Consider the following 22,219-nt stretch of genomic DNA (forward strand, 5'->3'; position numbering starts at 1 on the left):
AATAGGATATTATACAAGCTCATATAAATCATCATCCCTTCTGTATTACCAACAAGCCTAGCAAGAAAGAAATATTGCATTCAAAATAACTATAGAATAAAGAAAATATTGGGGATTCTTCCTACTAAGAAAAACACAAGAATTATTTGCATATAACTTAAGAGAAATGAAGACATTTATATAGTTGAAGAGATATTAATTGTTTATGATTGGGTCAGGTGAAATTAATAAAAATGACAACATTACCTAAATTAATTTACTTATTCATGTTATACCAAACAAACTATGATAGAATTACTTTAAAGAATGAGAAAAATAATAGCATATGTCATTATTAATTAAATAATAACATAATAATGGAATATGAACAGACAGTTCTTAAGGGGAAAATGCAAGCTGTCAACAACTGCAAGAAAAAAAGGCTCAAAATCACTAAAAATTAAAGAATACAAAATAAAACAATTCTGAGGTTCTACCTCATGCCCAATGGATTGACCAAGATGACTAAAATAAAAAATGAAAAACATTAAAGAATCTATAGGACAGACATGAAGGTACCATTGCTTGAGTTGTGAGTTGGTCTAGCCATTCTAAAAAGAAATTTGGAATTATACTCAAAAAATAAATAAATAGCACATACTTATTGACCCAACAACATAATTACTGGACATGTACTCCAAAAGAGATCAAAGACAGAAGGAAAAGTCTCATATATATAAAAATTATTTAGCAACACTTTTCATTGTAGCAAAGAAGTGGAAACTAAGGATGGAGAAGTAGGAGAGAGAGAGGAATATCCATCAGTTGGGGAAGAAATTACTAAATTATACTATATGGATTAATGAAATATTATATTGTCAGATGACAAAAGGGACAGATTCAGAGAAACCTAGGAAGATTTTTATGAGCTGATACAGAATGAAGTACATCTTTGTATATACTTTGTATATGGAAATATTCATATAAAATAGCATAGTAGAAGGTTCAGATTAAAAATAGACAGGAAGTAATTTTGGAACTCTTGCTAAGGGCCCTGGCATTCATAGTTCCAGAGGACTAAAGACCTCTAGAGAGTTGGTCTATACTAGACTCTCTAGAGTTGGACTGCAGTCTCTGCTACAGGAGGGGAATTTTGAAACTCTAGCCTGGAGAGTTTCCATACCCTGTGCCATAGAAATTCTACCTTTAGTCTCTATCTCTCCCAGGGATATTAAGCAGAAAGGACTCATATGCAAAGAAATATGGATGACAGGGGTAGAGGGGAATATTGTTAATGGGTCTAGACTCCACCAGGTCATTTAAGTATTTTTAGGCAGATAGGACAGCAGTGACCAACCTAATCATTGGTGAATATTTCCCTTGATAAGATTCCAGAGCATCTAGTAAATTACCTCTTTGCCTTTCTCTGTCTTTCTATTTAAAAGTGTTTTAAAAGTTTACTGTTTTTTTAACAGTTTGTTTACTATTTTCAAGGATACCTTAAAGATAGCTATCTCTAGATAAGGATATGATTGCTCTTAATTGCCTATGTTTAGTTGAGTACAACAAGTACATATAGGGAAGTATCTGCAGACAAGCATCAGTGGTTAGTTTGAATATAGAATAATTAAATTAGGTTTCCCTGTCAATCAGAGAAGGATAGATCCAGTAATCAGCCAATCCTAGTAGTCAAAATTGAATTCTGATCTAGGGGCTCCAAGCAGTGACAATTTATAATAATAATCAAAATCCTTAAGCTCACTAAAATAGCAGAGGAAGGACCCATTTGGAACTGAAGGCCATTACTCTTAGATTAAAACTATGTACCTATTTCTTATTGTAGATAAATCCCTCTAAACATGGGTGCCTTGGGCAAAAATCTTAAGCCTCCAACTCAGAGAAAATTAGGGTAGATCAGAGAGTGACAAAAGCAAAAGACTGAGTTGATCCAGTGGGAGAACATAGGCATGGTCTGGGAAGATCTAACTCCACTCCTCTGTTTCTCTTGGGGGGGGGAATAAAAGAGGAATGAATACCCAGACTTATAATGCTTCTTCACAACAGCAACTGCTGTGTGTGTGTGTGTGTGTGTACTGATATTTTTCAGGTTCAAAATAAGAGAAGACAGAAGACCTTCAGGAAAACAGGCACATTGATAGACTATTGGTGGAGCTGTGAATTGGTCACACCATCCTGGAAAGGAATATGCTTTTTTTTAAATTTTTTTATTTATTTCATTTTAAATTTGTGGAATAAAACAAGCATTTCCATAACAGTATAATAAAAAAGATGATTGCACATGAAACTGTAACTCTATAATGTACAATTTGCTATTCCTTTTAAATATGTAGTAAAGTAACATAAATTTCTTCCCCCCCCTTTTTCTTCTCTCCAGCTCCCCACCCTAGAGATCACTACCATTATACACTAATATGTGTATATATATATATGTTAAAATTATTCTATACATACTTCTACTATCAGTTCTTTTTCTGCATGCAAGCAGTATTTATTGCATTATCATTTGAAAAGGATACTTTTAATATTTCTGCTTTTACTATAAAATTTTTATGTCCTAATATATGGTCAATCATTGTAAAGATACCATGAATTGCTGAGAAAAAGGTTTATCTCTTTCTCTTTTCATTCAAGTCACTTCAGATATCTATCATATCTGGTTTATCTAAAATTCTATTCACTTCCTTGACTTCTTTCTTCTTTATTTTTGGGTTAGATTATCAGTTCTGAGAGGGAAAAGTTAAAATCTCCCATTCTTATAATACTGCTATCTATTTCAGTGTGTAATTCATTTAACTTTTCTTTTAAAAACTTGGATGTTATAGCATTTGATGCATATAGGTTCAGTATTGATATTGCTTTATTATCTATAATATTTTTATCAAAATGTAGTTACCCTGTTTATCTCTTTTAATTGAATCTATTTTAGCCATAACTTTTTCTGAGATCATGATTGCTACCTCTGCCTTTTTTGCATCAGCTGAAGCATAATAAATGCTACTCCAACTTCCCATTTTAACACTGTGTGTATCTCTCATTCTTAAATGTGTTTCATGTAAACAACGTATTATTGGATTTTGACTTTTAATCTATTCTACTATTTGTTTCCATTTTATGGGTGAATTCATCCCATTCACATTCAAAGTTATAATTATTATTTGTAAATGTCCCTGTTACCTTATCTTCTCCTCTTACCCTTCTATTCTTTATTCTACTCACTCCTCTAAGAGTCTCTTTCTTATCCTCTCCCCCTACACTCTTTCCCCCCCACACACTCTTAAATCTTAATCTACACACCCTTCTAAAAGTTCCTCCCCAAACCTGTCTCCTAGTCTTCTCAGCTCTCTACAAGTCCAGAAGACTTCTCCATCCTGCCAGATGTAGTTTCCTCTTCAACCAAGATCTGAAGAGAGTAAGATTCCAACATTACCAGTCCTCTACCTCCATCTGCTTCTCCTTGTATCAGTTCTTGCTTTCATGTCACATTGTTGCTATAATTGTTCCTTTTTACCTTTTCCTGCCCAATTTTATTTTTAGAATCATCCCATCACACACAACTCAGATCCCACATTTATTTCAAACTACCCTAGTAATGTTGACACTTTTAAGAATACTAATAGCATTTTCATATATAAGATGTAAACAGTTTGACCTTAATAAGTCCCTTATAATTACTCTTTAATATTTTTCTTGTATTTCTTCTGGATCTTTTGTACCACATTTTCCATTGAGTTCTATTCTTTTTGTCACAAACACCTGAAAGTCTTTCAGTTAGTCAAATATATAATTTTTGGTTATAGTATCCAAATACATAGTATAATGTGAATAGCATATAGTATAGTATGGTATTTTTGGGTATAGTAAAATATACATTTTTTTCATTCAGAATTATACTCAACTTTTCTGGGTATGTAATTCTTGGTCACAATCCCAGCACTTTTGCTCTTTGAAATATAATATTCCAAAACCTATGGTCTTTTAATGTAGAAGCTGCTATATCTTGTGAAATCCTGATCATATCTCTACAATGTCTAAATTTTTTTTTCTTATTGCTCATAAAATGATCTCTTTAACCTGGGAGTTTTGAAATTTGACTATCACATTCTTGTAAGCTTTCCATCCAGGATCTCCTTTAGGTGGTGAACAGTATATTGGTTTCTATTTCTACTTTTTAATTAGAGTAGGAAGGTAAAAGATGCAGTAGTAATGGCAGTAATAGTGGTAGTAGTAATAGTAGTAGAAATAATAGAAGTAGTAGTTACTGTTGTTGTAATAATAATAATTTCTGGTAACATTTATATAGCACTTATAATGTGCCAGACACTGTACTAAATGCTTAACAATTATCAACTCCTTTGATCCTCTCACAATAACCTTGGGAGATAGATGTTATGATTATCCCCATTTTATAGATAAAAGAACTGAAGCAAACAGAGGTGAAGTGACTTTCCCAGGGTCATACAGTCAGTAAAAGTCTAAGGCTGGATTTTAACTCAGTTCTTCATAATTCCAGGTCTTACACCCTGTCCAAGGTGCCACCTCACTGTCAACACATTGTCAGCAGTTAAGTTGCCATCATAGTAGGATACATGTATGTGTTGAAGTATATAACATTAAACTTTTAAGGAGCAGAAAATGGCTTCTAACCCATTGGTGGTGGGTAGTTACACACAAGTATAGGATAGAGGCCCTACTAAAAAGAATCTTAAGATCTGGTGAGGAATACAAGACAGGATCAACAAACATGTCTGAAAGAACATACAACATAAGATGCCTATGTAATTCAGGCTTAAATTGAATAATACAGACTGTAAGAACTAAAGAGGTCACAGGGATATGGAATCTAAATTGTGATTTGAAGGGTGGGTAAGATTTCAGTCAGTGGATTTGAAGTGAAGAAAAAAGGAGAAATATTCCAGGAACAGGGAATTTCTGGGGAAGGTTGAGGAAAATTAAATGATGATTTTGGTAAAAGTCAAAGGGAGTATTAGATTATGCTGAAATCATACAGGGCTTTCATTACCAGGCAATGGAATGAATACATCTTATTCATAGAACATGAGGAGACTCTAGAGCAGCTGGAACCAGAGGTGGCCCTTCACATGTTTTAGGAAGGTAGAAAGCAGAGCTCATAGGAGGGGGGTACTTTCATAAATCCACTGGCAATTGGGGTGGTGTCGATATCTTTTGAGTCAATGGGAGATTTCAAGGTAAAATTTTGTAAGATGGTAGTAAAAAACAGAAATAATTCCATTCGAGCCAGACTCTCGCCAGCACATATCCGTTTTCCTGAAAGAGACAAATACAAAGATTTGATATTTGTAAACTTCTAAATCATCTAGGCCACTTCTTTGGACTTACAGGTAGCCCACTAACACTCAGTGGCATTAGGTAAAAAGACTGTATGCATTCCTTTCCTCTCTGGTCCTTGACTCCTTTGAAGAGCCAAGACATAGAGGAAAAACCCCTCCTGTATGCTCTTTCTCAATCAATTTCCCCTGAGCCAGAGCAAGTTCTGGGATTTATATTCAGAAACAATCACTCATTTATAGTCTCAAGGAATAAGTTTGTGGCTACCCACAGTGACTACAATGGGAAAAGGTGACAGAAGAATGGTCAAAGTTCTGTTTGGGAATCACCTATCACCATTCTGGACAGAAAACACCTCTGGAGTCTACCCCATCCAGCCATCCAGCTATTTGTCTTAACTACTCACTCTTAGCTATAACTCAAATATTAGAACCAATTGAGCACTGCATTGCATTGGAGACCACAATGTCAAAGATAGTTAGCTGCCTGCCAACATTCTTGTCTGCCAGTGCCAGAATGGGCTATCACCAACCTAATAACCAATAGTTCCCCCAAGATATGAAGGTGAAAGGACAAACCATCAGTTATAATGCTGTACCAATAGATCCTCATTAAAATGCATATAACTAGGGAAGGGGGTTCCATACTCATGTGTCCTAGTCAGGAGTCACATTTCTATAAAACCATAAACTCTAAGATTAGACCTTCAGTGACTTTAGCCATAATGGTACTTGAGTAATGAACCTTAAGATAACCCAATCCCCTTCCTTGGCTTGATAAATTACTAGATTATACCATGCTAACATAAAAGCCTAGAAGACCTTATCTGAGAAGTAGCTCCAGGTTGAAGGTGCCTGGGAAGATAGTTTTAAATATGTGGGGTGTAGGGGGCTTTAGTTGTGGGTCTGGATGCAGAACAGAGTGACTTCTATCTCAGTTCTGCCTCTTTTTTGGAATAAGCTCGGACAACTACCCTGAAACCCAACTGATTTAGTTGATGGACCTTGGCCTAAGGAGAATTAGAATGATGTACTATGTCTCCACCCTACTCCCTGGATTTAGAAATTGGAAGGACCACAATGGTCACCTGGACCAACCCAATCTTTTGGCATATAAGGTAACTGATGCTCAGAGAAATGGAATAATTTGACCAAGGTCACACAGATAATGAGGTCCTCTGAATTATCAATCAATCTTTGATGCACTCATTTAGATGAATGTCTTACCTGCTGAAAAAGGCATGAAATAGTCACTCTTCTTAAAGTTGCCACTTTCATCCAGGAAGTGACCTGGGTCAAACTGGTCTGGATTGAGGAACTCTTCATCATCATACAGAACAGAAGATAGTACTGGTATGACGGTGGTTCCCTGAAATAAGCAGATACAAATAAATAATTAGAAAATAAGAACCATAGAATGTTAGAGCTGAAAGAGAACTTAGAACTATTACCTAGTCCAAACCCCTGATTTTTAGGTATGGAAAGAGTCAATCTTTTTAAACACCTTTGCTGATAGTAAGTTAGAAAATCTACAACACTATTGTGAAAGATGAAACTGAATTTTGACCCTTGAGGAGCAGAACCAGTACTGATGAGCAAAATACACAAGGAGGCAGATTTCAGACTGAAAAAAGTTGGTAAAATAACTTTTGATCATTAGATCTAACAACAGAGGAAAGAGCTGCCTGGATGGACAATAAGTACACCAGTCGTGGATAAGATCCAGCAGATTCCAGATGATCTGAAGAGGCAGAAATTAATTGTGACCTGATGAATACTATAATGTCAGACAGAATAATAAGGCAAGAGCTGATAAACAAATTGGGAGCTCTTCTTGAAGATGAAAAAACAAGATGTTCTGAGGAAAAAGCACTTGTTTGTAGTCTAAAGAATGGTGAAGTAAGTTCACAGGTGTTATCTGGCAAGATATCCAGGAAGAAGAAAAGAATAATGGTTGGTGACTCCCTGTAGAAGGATACTGAAACAGTTGTTTGCTGACAAAGACTAAAATGGATAGCTCTGGGGAAGCTAGGTGGCACAGTGGAAAGAGCACTGGCCCTGGAGTCAGGAGGACTCAGCCTCAAACACATAACACTTATTAGCTGTGTGACCCTGGGCAAGTCACTTAACCCCATTGGTTCACAAAAAAAAATAGATAGTTCTGCCATATTCTAAGAGCATATGTCAAAGAGATAGTGGAGAACCTTACAAAACTTGAAAAAGGGGACAACTACTACCCACATCTGGTGATTCACATGAGCAAAAATAACACTACCATAAGGAATCTGGGAAGCATCTCTAAAGGTTTTGACATTAAGGAAAAAAAACTAAACACTTCAGGAACTCAGGTGGTATATTCATTATGCTTGTTACTCAAAACAAAAGATTCAGAAGGGACAGGCAGATTTCAGAAATGGACATCTTATAAAAGGATATTTAAAAATGGGATTTGGATTTCTGGACCACATGTTAATTAAAATATAGGCATGAGGAACTCCTGATCAGGAATCGGAAGGATGCATCTAGCAAAGGATGGAAAGATGATTATTTTGATTTCTTACAAATATAGTCAAAAGACTTTTTTTAATGCTTAAAGTGTTATTAAAAAAAGAAGATGGATTGGAGATTTTAAGACAAGGAAGCAAATTTGACTTCAAAGGTATAAATAGGGCTTGGTATGATGAGATGCTTAACAAAACTGAAGCCCTGGAAAGACTATAACTTATTCAAAAGAAATAGGATAGGAAAAAGAGAGTGGGGTAGTATATATTAAGAAGATACACTCATGTGAGGCTATTTATGAAGCAGAGGAAAGAAGAATGATGAGAAGCATCTAAGTAAAGAGAAATGGAGGCAACATCAAGACTGACTGCCATGAGAATATGCTACAGACCATTTGGACAGAAAGAAGAAATAGACAAGGAATACAGAAAACAAATTATAAGCTCTGGAGGTTAGACATGATATAGCAATGATAGAAGACTTCAATTATCTATTCGGATTCTTGAGTTTCCCTTCTGTCAAAACCAGAGCAGTTCATAATTCTATGACTTTTCTTAATGATAATTTCACCCTGCAATTATAGTGATCCAGCTCTCACCATCTGAGAGGAACTTGAATAACAAAGATGTGAATAGAGATCTGCAGACCCCCTGTGGCACAACATTCTTCCTCTGAAGGGATCATGCTGTGTTGCAGGATATGCAATCACACTTGACACACTTTCTGTGCACATTTATGGATGGTAATAAGTGGAATGTTTGGGATAGTGACCTGTCCATCTTAGAGTTTATACAGGATCAACTAAGTGGCCCAATGGGGAGAGTACAGTGCTTGGAGTCAGAAGGAACTGATGGGGCCTCAAACACTCACTAGCTGTGTGACCCTGGCCAAATCACTTACCCTCTCCCAGACTCAGTTTTCTTATTTGTAAAATGAGAATGATAATGGCACCTACATTTCAGCATTGTTATCAGGATGAAAAGGGATAATATTTGTAAATTGTTTCATACACCTTAATGCTAGCTATTATTATTATCACCAAGAAATACAAGAGTTAAGTTTCTCAAGACACAAAGAAAAAGAATTCTGGTGATGGAAGAAAAAGGAACATTCCCTAAAGATACCAATGTGGATAAGGTAGCCAGGTGGTGCAGTGAGAAGACTGCTAGACCTAAAGTCAGGAAAACCTTTGTACAAATCCTGACTCACACATTCATTTACTGCATGACTCTAGATGAACCAGGTGGTTTCTCTAAGACTTAGTTTCCTCACTTATAAAATGGAGATAATAATAGCATTTATTTCCACAGAATTGTTTTAAAGAGTAAATAAGCTCATCTATGTACAGCAAACTCCAAAGTACTTTATAAATAGTTATTATTATTATAGGGAATTCACCAATCAACTTAGATTCTTCAAGGACAAGGATGAGTAAAAGAAGTATGTCACAGTTCCATAAAAGTGACAGAAGTGATAAAGCCCAAAATGCACAGAGGCTGGTGAGGCTAACAAAGGGCAATAAGAAGAGATTTTTTAAAACTATGTTGTGAAAAAGAGGAGGATTAAACAAAGGACAAACCCACAACCCAGAGGCTTAAAGGACAAGGATGACAAGTGACAAGAAAAGACACAGAACTTCTCAAGTTTTCTTTTGCTTCTGGTTTTTTTTCTGACCAAGGGAATGATCTTTGAACTGAAAAGGATAGAATAAGTGAATAGATACAGCTAACAGGGATTGAATACCCCAGGGAAGTTAGGAGAAAATTAGGGAGCACCTAGACACCTGAGCAAGAAAAATAAAGTGAAAAAAGTGCACTTCAATCTGCACTCAGAGTCTAGAACATATTTCTAAAGAGATCATTAATCTAGTTAAGAAAGGATGAGGAAATGGCTCAAGATAAGGAGGTAGTGGTCACAAGGATCTGGAGTGGAATCATTATTTCCTTTTTTGAGTATATTAATAAACTGGTAGATCAGGCGAATGCTGTACATAGGGTTTCCTTCAATTTTAACAAAGCATTTGTTAAAGATTTTCATGCTCTTCCTCTGAAAATGATGGAAATATACAGACTAGACTATCACACAATTAGGTGGATTGAAAACTGATGGCTAACCCTATACGAAGGGTAATTATTGAAGGTTCAAAGACAGCTTGGAAGTAGGCACTGCTGTACTGTGGTCTCCTCAGCTCACAGATGAGGATTGTATTCCTTCCATGAGTCATATCTTAGGAGGACACTGAAGAGCTAGAGGCTACTCAAGGGAAGGCAACCAGGATGGTAAGAATAACAAGTCCATGCCATGTGAGGATGGGTTGAAGGAAAGAGGGATATTTAGACAAGAGAGCAGAAGACAAAATAGAACAGGAGACATAATAGCTGATTGCAAGTGTTTTATGGACTTTTCCTAGAAAGAGAGAGTAACTTTGTTCTGTTTTGTTCTAGGAGACAAAACCAAGAGCAATAGATTAAAGTTACAAAATTGCAAACTTAGGCTTAATACAAGACAAAACAAATCCTCTCAAATTAGGGCTGTCCAAGATTACAATAGAATTTCACAGCAAAAAAAAAAGTGGTTCCACCTCATTGAAAGTCTTTAAGCAAAGATTGGATGACCGTGAGGTGAGCATACTGTAAGTGGAATTCTTTTTCAGATTGGGAATGGACAATATGACCACGAAATCCCTTCAAATTCTGAAATTCTGTGACCACTTCGCAGGGATGTGGGTTGGCCTGAGGTTCTTTCTAACTCCAAGATTCTAGATTTCAATGACAGTATAAAATCTTGTGTTAGAGTGAAAACATTTCTGACCTTGGGGATAAGATATTGTCTAAATTGAACATCTTCTGACACTGCATGGGGCAGGCTGTTGGGAAGGAGGTCAATGTAACGCTGTATCTCGTGTATCACAGCATTGGTGTAAGGCATCTTGTTTCTGTCCTCCATACAGGGACTTCGATCTCGGCCAATCACACGATCAATTTCTTCATGAAGTTTTCCTGTCACAATACAAATGAAAATTGATCTTAAAAGTAGAGATAAAAACTGCCTTTGCTCATATTTTCTCTGATTTTTCGCCAAGAGCTACATTGGTAAATAATACGCTTGACTCTCATATTTCAATAGATAGAGAGATGAAAATTCCATTTTAGTCTCTTAAGCTAGCTGAGCATCCCTTAAGACACCTATGTCCCATGCCCGTAAGAAAAGGTCGTGTCCTTAAAAAACTAAAGGCCAAGTAGCATTTGATTAAGGAAATGAGGAGGTGTCTCAGTCTGGACCTGTTCTACAACTTCATGTGACCAACCATATGCCCAAGGTACTTCCCTGCATGGCTGCATGAGGGTCAGGAATCCAGAGGCACCAGCTCCCCCTGTGGTCAGGCAGGATCAATAAGCTATCAGGAACTGGTGCTTCTCAATCATTTAGTTCCTCCCAGTTCTATCACTGGGCTCTAGTCTCCATTCATATCACTATATGGCTACCTCTAATAATAACTCACAATTACATACCACTTAACTAAGCAAGGTGGAAGTAGTGGAGAAAGAGAAATAAGTAAACTTGAACATGTAATGACTTAAATACATTAAAATGACAATAAAAAAGTTTCCAAGGAAAGTCTCAAAAGGACCGTGAACCCCCCTCTCATGAGGATTAAATTGTATGTATTATTATCCTTTATCCCACCTGCTATCTCAGGGTATTTCAGGAGAATCAGGAGTCCATATCTCAGGGTGGTGCTTGTTGTCTCTGTTCCTGCACCAAATAGATCAGTTATAGTACGGACCAAATTATCGATGGTAAATTCAGACTGTGGTTGTTGCTTTTCCTAGGAATAATTTGGTATCATTAATTGAAAAGTAAGGGAGGCAGCAGGTACAAGGGAAAGCATAATGGTTTTGGAAGTAGAGGGCCTTGGCTTAAATCTCAGTTCTGATATATTTTTTTTTAATTTTGGTGGGGAGACAGTCAAGGTTAAGTGAGTTGGCCAGGGTCACACAGCTAGTTAAGTGTCTGAGGCCAGATTTCAACTCAGATCCTCTTACCTTCAGGGCCAGAGCTCTATCCCCTGTGACCCTTAGCTGCCCCCAACACACCACCAGCTCTGATCTTGACCTTGGGCAAGTCATTTAACCTTTTTATGTTTCAGTTTCCTCATCTGTAAAATGAGGGGGTTAGAGTCAAATACCTCCAAGATCCATTTCAGTTCTAAATCTATGACCCTATAAATAAATTAAATTTCAGCAACACAATCCAAAGTGGAACAAGAAGCTGGCAATTATCAAGGCAGTTGGGCCCTTGCAGATATTACATATGGTAGAGAGACAAAGAGAAGAAAGACACGGGACGGGGAGTGTGGGGAGATACACAGACAGACAGACAGACACAGACTACACCTGCAATTTCATTGACACAGGGAATTTCCAGGCAAAAAAAATTCTGTCTGCCAATGCAAGTCTGCACTTTCTCTGAAAAACTTCCTAGCCCTAGGGCACTCTAGGGTTAAGTGACTTGCCCAAGATCACATAGACATTTTGTGTCAGAGAGGGGACTTGAACTTTGCCCTCTCTCACATTCCCTCATCCACCAATGGGGCAGGAATCAGTGGGAGAATATACCCTTATGTGCACAGGTTGATGAAGGAAGGATTTTTCTGGTCAGTTATGCTGACACATTGCTAAATTAAACTTTTGAATTAATGTGTTTTCTGGTTTGTCTGGTAAGAAAAACATAAGTAGTGACCTCAGAGTACACTTCGTTGCTATAAGTGGGTCATTGATTCTTCAGCATTGCATTAGCATATCTTTTACCTTCTCCATGTTTCTCTGGTACTTTCAGGGCTTCATTTACTCCATATGAATTACATTAGGATATTGATTTGCTCTAGTTTTGCTTCTGATTTGGTGGATTTTTTTCTTTATGCAACTTTTTAACTATTTTTCTCTCTTTTTGTTTTGCTCTTTGTTGTTTGTGGAATGGTTGGAAAGTGAGGAGCCTCTAACTCCACCACCTTGACTGTAAAACCCACCATGCTCCCCCCAAGTACTTACCACAGCAGCCCTTCCATTCCAATCAGGCTGCTCAGATTAAAGTTCCCTATTCCCCACTGTCTTTGCAGAGTCCTGAAATGTTCTGCCCAGTCCTCACTGCCGAGCTCTAGGACCTCCTTCAAGACCCAGATCAAAACCTAGCTCTTCCAGAAGGAAGTCTTATGTTAACCCTCCCCAAATATTATATTTCTTGCTAATTCCAAATTCCTTGATCACTTAAATCCTCAATTTATAATCTATTTGGCTTTCCTTACACATTCCTGATAATTATTCTTGTGCTTACATGGGTTTCCTTCTGTCTGTTGGGTTAGAAATTTCATTAGGACTTGGACCTTGTCTTCTCATTCTTCTTTCTGCCTCATATAGTGCTCTGGGCATATTATGATTAAAATTTGATTATTTACTGCTCTATGTTTGTGATTGTGAGTGCCAGCCTCTAATACACAAGCCATTTCACCTACAAGCTGAGATTCAGACCTACTGCTCACACCCTACCTGCTCCATTTTCATCAGGAAACAGTCGATGAAGTCCTGAGGATTGCTGGGATCCAGTGTTCTTTGGTGTTCCTTCACTTCTTCCAAAATAAATTCATGTAGTAAACGAATATTTTTAATTGCCTTGCGATGAGATCCAGGGAGATAGTGCACTAGAGATGGATAAGAATTGTAGACCTAAAAAGAAGAATTTTATACCATACTTTATTAGAAAAAGAAAATAATTCTCTACTCTAGAATTTGGATCATGTTGAGAAGAGGGCTGAATAAGGGTGGGACAAATGCCCTTTGCAAAATAGTGACTTTTCTCATCATTTCCTATACAAACCCCCTAAAAATTAGTGTTCTCCTCCTTGGTTGCCTGAGACTATGTTGGCCTTCACCCTCAATTCTTACTTCCTTCAGAAAAGTTCTCATCCTTTCTCATTATGAGGTCTTCTAAGAGCTCTGCCTACCACCTTCCATTGGGACAACTAACTCATCTGCTAACCCGATCCAAGCTCAGGTGCACAAGGGAAAAATAAATTTGTCTCTAGTAACATGCATTTTAACACTCAGTCCCTGTGACCAGTGGGTGAAGTACTTCTGGAGGGGCTTTATAATGTCATTCAAATCAGAACACATAGGGGTGACCTTTTCAGTCTCTAGTCCCTATCAATGAAGAAGAAAATGGGAACCCATTCCAGCATGGCACTATTGTACGTCCCGGTGGAATGAATGATGAACTCTAGCCTAGCTCCTTGTAGTAGTTTCTTTGAAGTAATTAAAAAATATTTTGAGCTCCAAACAGAGAGAACACTGGTCTCACCTTTATCCATGGAGAACTTAGGATCTTGATGTTTTCATCTAAAAGCTTTATTAAATATAGAAATTTCTGGTCTTTATATTCAAAACATTTCTGGAAAATGATAGAGCAGATTACATTGCAAGGAGCACACCCAAGGATGAACATAGGGTCACATGGTAATCCTAAAAGAGAAAGAGAGAAAGAAAGATTTTAATACTGCCATTGTGATCAAAAGGAAGATTTGTCTGCCTTTAGGTAGGACCTGACTGTCCTCCTTTCCCCTCTAGTTTACATTCTAGCTGACATTTATTTGGCGCAGCAAGGTTGAAAATAAACCACCCTTTATGAAGCATCTGATTTCATCCATATGAGAATCCTAAGTGCAAATAGGATAATTCCCATTTTATAGATGAGATTGATGAGGCTCTAGAAAATCAGCTGATTTTTGTTCCACAAATAGGAAGGATCAAAAAGTTAAATTCAACCCAAATTCTCTCCTGGTACCCAGATACAGTTCTTTTCCTACCATACAGCATCACTTCCCATTTCTTAATTCTTATTCATCACCTCACTCTAACCAACTTTTACTTTCAGACTTCTTCATGTCTATTTTTAAATTATATTTCATTTTATTTCAATCACTTATCCCAGGATGAGGGATGCAGGCACTGGTCTGGAAGCTTGGCTATTCCAAATGCTCTTAGGTTCAGGGTTCTAGGTTGTCAAAGGATTGATATTGTCAAGGTGGTGAGTCTAGGTTTCCTTGACTGGTCTCTCGTCTCTCCCTCAAGGTGCCTCACTGATTTGGCCAGGCTGGCCCATCTGCCTTATGAATAGCAATTGGCTGGCAACTGGTGTCAATGGCCAGTCCCTTTTCCACAGGAGTTGCTTCCGCAGATGAGAGCTATGAGGACTGGACTAGAATCAGTGGTCTAGAGATTGCTGCCACCCCTGTGGCCCTCATACTTATCTACCTATTGGTGGCAGCTGGTCATCAGTTGTTGCTAGTGGTAATGAGAAAGATGGGCCCCTTCTCAACAAGGTAGCTACTGTGGACATTGGTATTGCTGTTTCCCAGGCTCTTGGGTTTGGAGGTCCTGGGCTGCCTCCATCAGGGTCAGAGGGAAGATTGTGGTTGAGGTGGTGGCTATATTAAAGAGGCCCAAGGACAGACTATTGGAGATATTCACACTCAGGGGACTGAAGCTGGATAGTGATCCAGCAAAAGAATATTGAGAAGCAAAAATCAGGCACAAAGAAGAACCAGTGGGGAACAGCATGATAGAGGTGAGGGAGAAGAGAGTATCAATCAATCAATCCGCCAGCAGTCACTAAGCTCTGACTAGGCTCTGTGCTAAGCACCAATGGTACACAGACAAAAGTGAAACAGCCCCTGCCCTCAGAGAGCTTACATTATAATGGGGGAGACAATATCTACACAAAAGAGTGGCAAAAGTCCCAGATTCCACAGTAGTGGGGAAATACTGTGCTCAGTTTATTCCTATATTGTTCCTGGTGAAATTTTCTGGAGTAGGAAAGCACACATAGCTAATTACAAGCAATGACTGATAGCATCCTACTACAGCCCAATTTCTACCACCCAACACACACACACACACACACACACTACACATAGGTTTTGCCTTTTGTGGTTTAAAAAGTAGTTATTCCATAGAATTTATGACATCAGCATCCTCCAGTGTCCTGTGACCCCCTAAGTTTCAGATTTCGGAGAAGGATAACCCCTCTGCTAGATAGCTTAGATGGGGAGAAGGAGGGGGAAGCATGAAGGGAAAACAGCTTCCAAGAGATGCTGCTGAGTCAGCTCATTGACTTCCTAGAAATGTTCTGAGCCCTGCTTGCATTCCTTCAGTTAGTCAGAAAATCCCTGGACTCCCCAAAATGATGCTAAAGCAATGCCTTTTCCTCCTGGAATTGTTGACTAAAGGTAACAGAACTGGTGCTGCTAGGTTCTTGTGAGCTCTGCTCCACCTGAAAAGGAATAAAAACATGTAAGGTATTCCCCTAAATGTTCCTCGCCATGTTGCCTCCTCACAACATTAGCATGAACTCATTAGCAGAGCTGCACTGCCTCTCATCTCTTCTCTCAGCTGTCTTGACCCTTCAGAGCTTTTAGGAATGACCACACGGCTCTGGGCATATCCCCAGGATGGGCTGAAAAGTGCAAACATGGTGGTTTCAGACTACAGTAGATTCCTTGGACCAATCTCAGTCTTCATGAGTTATAAGGGATAGGACGGATTTGTGTAAGGTCAGTGGTAACAAAGTAAAAAAACACCAACCTTTTGTTTTTTTTAACTCCCCCACAAGATACTTTGCCACTTCTTGGACTCGCTCTTCAATGCTCCTCTTCCCCATCCCGAAATTCCTCAGGGTCATGAGGGAGAAGCGGCGCAATTGCTTCCATCTCTCACCATTACTTATGATAACGCCTAGAAAGGGGAGCAGGAAGAAGAAAAGTCTTAGACTCTAAAGTTCCTGAAAGTCCATGGCAAAAAGTCCTTGGGCCCTTGACCCCACACCCCTTGTTCTAAAAGAACAGAATGTTATGGGGTGTCATTTTGCTTTCTCCTCTATCTATACTGTTTCCTGTCCCATCCCACACATCATTTTCCTTCATCACAGTCACAGATACATCAGATGGCCCTATACCCACATTCCCCTACTGGTAATGAAGTGGCCACAAAGAGGGAGGCCAGGATAGACATATTTTTAAGAAACTGAATGGTTATAGGGCAAGTTAGTCTATATCTCTGCATCTTTTTACCAAAGGAACCTAAAAGATTATGATGTCCTGAAGTCCTAGTCTTCCCACTTCACACAGGTACCAAAGGGTGAGAGTCTCTGTGTGTTGTCTTTTTGGGGGTTACTAGGTGGTACAGTGGAAAGAGTATCAGACCTAGAGTCAGGAAAACTCATCTTCATGAGTTCAAATCCAGCCTCAGACACTTACTATTTATATGGTACTGGGAAAATCACTTAACCCTGTTTGTCTCAATTCTTCATCTGTAAAATGGCCTGGAGAAGAAAATAGAAAACCACTCCAGTATCTTTGCCAAGAAAACCCCACACTGGGTCACGGAGAGTTGGACACGACTGAAATGACGGAACAGTAAGAGGTACACTTAGTAAGAACAGAAAGTTATATAAGCTCAGTAGCAATTCCAAATCATGTGGCTTTGCTTAGCTTTTCTTTTCCTGTAAGTCTGAAACAATCCTATACAGGATTGTTGTTTATGGGGAAATGATTGCTGAGTCAAAAAAATATATAGCAATTATACAAAGAATTGTAGTTAATTTGAGCAATGGAAAAGGTGTACACACGCCTTTATGGTACACACATTGAAACACACATACTAAAGCTTAACATGGCATATCCTTCTTTCTCTGAATATATCACACTTTCCTACCTTCAGATATCATCCTCTGATTCCAGACGTAGGATGAAGACTTCACCTAACTACCCTTACATTGAGAACTACACTTTGCCTGTAATCTTATTTTCATAGGACCTTTATCAAGATCAAATTCATCACCCTCTGCTTCAGGATCCTTCATAAGGGAACATTTGGCCTGCAGTCAAAAGATCTGAGCTCAAATCTAGCCTTAGATACTTACTAGCTAAACTAATTACTAAACATCTTTTTGCCTCAGTTTCATCATCTGTAAAATGAAGAGTAATAATAGCACCCCCCTACTCGAGTGGTTGCAAAGATCAAATGAGATAATGTTTATAGAGCACTTTAACACAATGCCTAGCACATAGTAGGTACTATATTTGTTAGCTCTTGTCATAGTTGTTGTTGTTGTTAATTCATTCATTCATTTCCCACCTTGATTTACTCATATGTCCCTACTCCAAGTGTTCTACACTTGCTGTAGCAGAGAATGTGTTTGCCTTCTAGTCAGGTTATCAGGAGTCAATAATGAGAAAGATTATCAGAGACTTTTGCCAGGCAGAAGCTGATAGAATGCCACAAGAGAGGGATTTTTGTCCTAATTTTAGCTCTAGTAGGCTAAGCAAGCTGACCTATTTCAGAAGTTGCCAGATTATTATAACTTTTAAGACTATTTCAAAAAGTGTAGATACTTTTCCTTCATGTGGATTCTGATCCACATTGGCTATACAACACCTTGCTTGATCTTCAGAGGCTCAATATTTTGGATGATCATTATCCTTGCAGAATGAAGTAATTTCGATTTGCCTGTTACCTGTGGCAGGTAGCAAATCCCTGACCACCAGCTTCATTTTACCAATTTTGTGCAAAATTTCCTAACATTGTACAGCTATTGGCTGCCACTCACCCTCTTCTGCTATGCCCAACAAGAGATACATGGCAAGACAAAAGTCTCAATATCCTATACAGTGTGGGTTCTTGTCTCAGTTATTCACTTTCTTGGCACTCTTAAGAGAGCTTGATTAGTGAACATTTAGAAAGGGTGGTCACTAAGAGTCAGCATGGGTTCATCAAGACTAGGTCTTGCTAGCCTAATCTGATTTCTTTTTTTTAACAGTATTATGAGACTACTAGATCTAGACAATGCCTTGACAGACTAGACTCAGATTTCAGAAATGCTCTGACAATGTCTCATGATATGTTCATAGAGAAGATGGAAAAGACCCTGGTCAGACTGCCAGAAGACATGTTCTTAGAAATCCCAGGTGACATCAAGTTGTGGTCATCGTCCAGGAGGACACTAATGTAGGTGCTAGGCAGCTGAGCACTAGATCTCTGAAGAGCAAGGAGAAAATTCCAACGAACTGGAAAGTGAACTAGAGTAATGGATCTTGGAAGGTAAAAGTCATAGCTGAGGGCTGAATGATTATAGCAAATTGTAAAGGCTAGAAAGATGGGAGAAGGAGATCTCTCTTCTCCCTCCAGGACTCTTTCACCCCACAATCATTCTCTTTCTTTCTTTGATTCCTTCCTTCCTTTCTTTCTCTCTCTTTCTTTTTTCTTTTTATTCTCTGTCTTATTTCTTCTCTCTCTCTCTTTTTTTCCTTTCTCTTCTTGCTCTGCAACAAACAGAAACTTACCAAATCCATCCCTAGTGACTTCCATAATTGGAATACGTCCTCTGTCAGCAAACTTGTCCCCATGATCAATCAGGGCTTCTTTCACTGCCTTGTACCCATGTAACATGACAACACGCTCACCACCAAATTGCAGAGTGAACACTGGGCCATATTGTTTTCCTAGCTGTGAAAAGAGATGTGGGCAGTATTTAGAGGGTCATCACTGAATCAGGCGATAAACTACTGGCATTACTATTGTTGACCTTATTGGAAAAGTTCTCAATCCACTATCAGTTCTATCAAAATATTTCTGACATTTATTACAGAGAGGATGATACAACCCATGAACCCAAACCAAGCCACAGATGGCTCAAAGGCTAAAAGTTCATTCTGTGCCTTGGGCTTGAAGACAGAAGACTGGTTAATGAGGCACAGTGTATGACCTCAGTGCAATATCCCCAAACTTCTGGAGAGGTTCAGCTTATATTTCATAGCTAGGTGTGATAGTGGATATAGCACTGGACCTGGAATCAAGAAGACTTTACTCAAAATCCAGTTTCAGGTACCTAATAGCTATGTGACCCCAGGCAAGTCACTTAACCTCTGTCTGCCTCAGTTTCCTCATCTGTAAAATTAGGATAATAATGACACCTAATTCTAAGGGTTCTTTTGAGAATAATACAATAATATTTATAAAACATTTGGCAAACCACTATATAAATGCTATTAATATTATTATTATTATTAATCTAAAGCTTTGAGAATAGCAGATTTGGAAATGGGTAAAATGCTGTCAGTGAAATCCTGGAGCAGAAAAGGGTACACATTCCAACAGAAATCCTATAAGCCAATATCACTGGATCATAGGTATACATCTAGAATAGACTTTAGAGATCATTTAAACACTTTTTTTGTCATGAACTCTTTTAATAGTCTGGTGAAACCTATGTACTCCTCTGAATGATATTCTTAGATTGAAATACATAGGATTATAAAGGAAACCACTTATATTAGAATAAGATAAAGATGTAATTTTTCCCACCCTAACTCACAGAACTTCTGAAATATATCTACAGACCCAATGGGAGTTCATGATCCCAAGATTAAGAACTCCTCTTCTAAATCAATCATAATTTCACAGATGAGGACACTGAGGCCCCAAAGATCAGGGTATATCTGGGAAGGATTTGGTTAAAAAAATTATTCATTTATCAGGCTACCGGGTAAAAATGAGAGCACAATTTTGTTTTCACATATTAATCTCAATCATTTCTCACAATCCTGTGAGGCAGATAGGACATTTATTCATAATGTCCTCATACAGACATAGGAAACTGAGATCCAGAGAGGTCATCATGACTTGCCCAAGGCACAAAGCTAGTAATTGTCAGAATCTGGACTTGAATTTGAAATTCAATGCCTTTTCTACTACCCCAAGTTAACTTTCAAAGGCTTTAAGATCTACAGATCTGAGTTCAGAACTTGCTGGTTCCTCTTGAGACCAGGGTTACTTTCAATCAGGCACACTTAAGATTATATGCAAGGACTGGGGCAGCACACAGAGGCTGCTTAAGGGCTCCTTTGAAGGAATGTGCAAGGAAAACATTCTCCACTCTGATCCAACAAATGCTGGAGGTCCTCACCTGTTTGTAGGACCTATTCATTCCTCAGACAACAGAAATAATCAGGCACATTAAATACCACCTTTCTTCCCATGGTGGGCAATGAGCATTTTAGGTGAAACTGATGGCATTTTCTCCTAGAACTTTGCAGTGCCAATGTGAGCAGTGATAGCAGAGGATGGCAGTTGTTGCAGAATGGATTTCATCAATTCTTACAGGAACTTGATAGTACACAGCTAATGATGAAGCAGTGGGCCCTGATGGCCACTACAGTGAATCAAAACATAGTCTAGAAAACCTACAAGGTACCTACCTCCCTACTCTTACATGCTCTACTTATTAGAATAAGCTGCTTGAAGACAGCCTCCCAAAACAAACTGACTGCTACTAGAGTCAGGAATGAAACCAACAGAAGACAGAGATGCTTACTTACCTTGCAAAGTGATTCTGGGATATTCTTAAGGCCCACCTGTAGCATATTGCCAATAATGGGAAGAGGAACAGGACCCGGTGGAAGCTTTCCTTTTCCAAAGCCCTTTTTCCATGATGAAATGAGAAGTAGACATGACATACAGAGCAGTAAGCCAAGAGCAATGACCACAGATGGATCCATTGACACTGTTCCTTACTTCTAATGCAATAGAAGGCTTAGAATCCAAAGCTGGGAAGGACAGCAAACACGAGATCAATCAACTAATAATTCCTTGGCATCCTGATTAAGCTTCCAGTGGACTTTGACCTGCCAATAAGCTTAACAGAACCCTACTCTTGTTCTATAGGAGTGTATTTTAACATAACAGTAGCCATTAAATTTGTTATTTGGAGTTTTACTGGTTCACTTTGCTCCTTATATGCCCCAGTTATTTCCCAATACGGCCCTGCCTCCCCTTACAATCAATACCTTTAACAAACATTAAACAAAACCAATGATACTAGGACTTTGACAGTGTATGTCATATACCATAGTACTTCACCACTCTGCTGAAAAAGTGTTTCTTAATCTGTTCCAAGATTGGGGCCATTTTATAACATTAAAAACCTCATTGACCCATTGTTGTTTGTCCTTCATTCTTGAAGAGGACCATGACATCAGGGAGGGGATGCCATGAGCTTTCCTTAAAATTATAAATAATATCTGTCTAAAACCATCAGCAAGCATTATTTGTAATGGGTATAAATCAGAAATTTTTTCAATAAGATCAGGGGCAAAGCAAGGATATCACTGTTATTCAATCTTATACTAGAAATGCTAGTTATAGCAATAAGAAAAGAAAAATAAATTGAAGGAATTAGAATAGACAATGAGGAAACAAAACTATCGGTCTTGGCAGGTGATATGATTATATACTTAGAGAATTCTAGAAAATCAACTAAAAATTAATTTAAATAATTAATAACTTCAACAAAATTGCAAGATA

The 22,219-nt window shown here is 38.2% G+C and overlaps 1 protein-coding gene across 1 annotated transcript; it reads right to left on the reverse strand.

The window, feature by feature from the left end:
* Positions 1-4,007: 4,007 nt before the first annotated feature.
* On the reverse strand, positions 4,008-21,603 carry LOC114042592 (cytochrome P450 2C19-like). The gene is made up of 9 exons (XM_027861273.1): positions 21,235-21,603; positions 19,201-19,363; positions 16,445-16,594; positions 14,163-14,323; positions 13,355-13,531; positions 11,496-11,637; positions 10,620-10,807; positions 6,534-6,675; positions 4,008-5,286 (listed from the first exon to the last, which is right to left on the reverse strand). Exons 1-9 carry the CDS (start codon positions 21,412-21,414, stop codon positions 5,105-5,107), a joined length of 1,485 nt encoding a protein of 494 aa, XP_027717074.1. The 5' UTR covers positions 21,415-21,603; the 3' UTR covers positions 4,008-5,104.
* Between the last annotated feature and the right edge of the window lie 616 nt (positions 21,604-22,219).

This window comes from Vombatus ursinus, unplaced genomic scaffold (genome assembly GCF_900497805.2).
Source record: "Vombatus ursinus unplaced genomic scaffold, bare-nosed wombat genome assembly UNPS02014620.1, whole genome shotgun sequence".
Taxonomy (NCBI): Eukaryota; Metazoa; Chordata; class Mammalia; order Diprotodontia; family Vombatidae; genus Vombatus; species Vombatus ursinus.

Excerpts from the sequence above, each read along its gene's own strand:
- LOC114042592 (XM_027861273.1), bottom strand. The coding sequence starts at position 21,414 with ATGGATCCATCTGTGGTCATTGCTCTTGGCTTACTGCTCTGTATGTCA. Across the intron at positions 16,595-19,200 it reads AGTCACTAGGGATGGATTTG|GCGTTATCATAAGTAATGGT; the intron begins GTAAGTTTCTGT and ends TCCCCTTTCTAG. Across the intron at positions 14,324-16,444 it reads GGAGTTAAAAAAAACAAAAG|GATTACCATGTGACCCTATG; the intron begins GTTGGTGTTTTT and ends TTTCTCTTTTAG.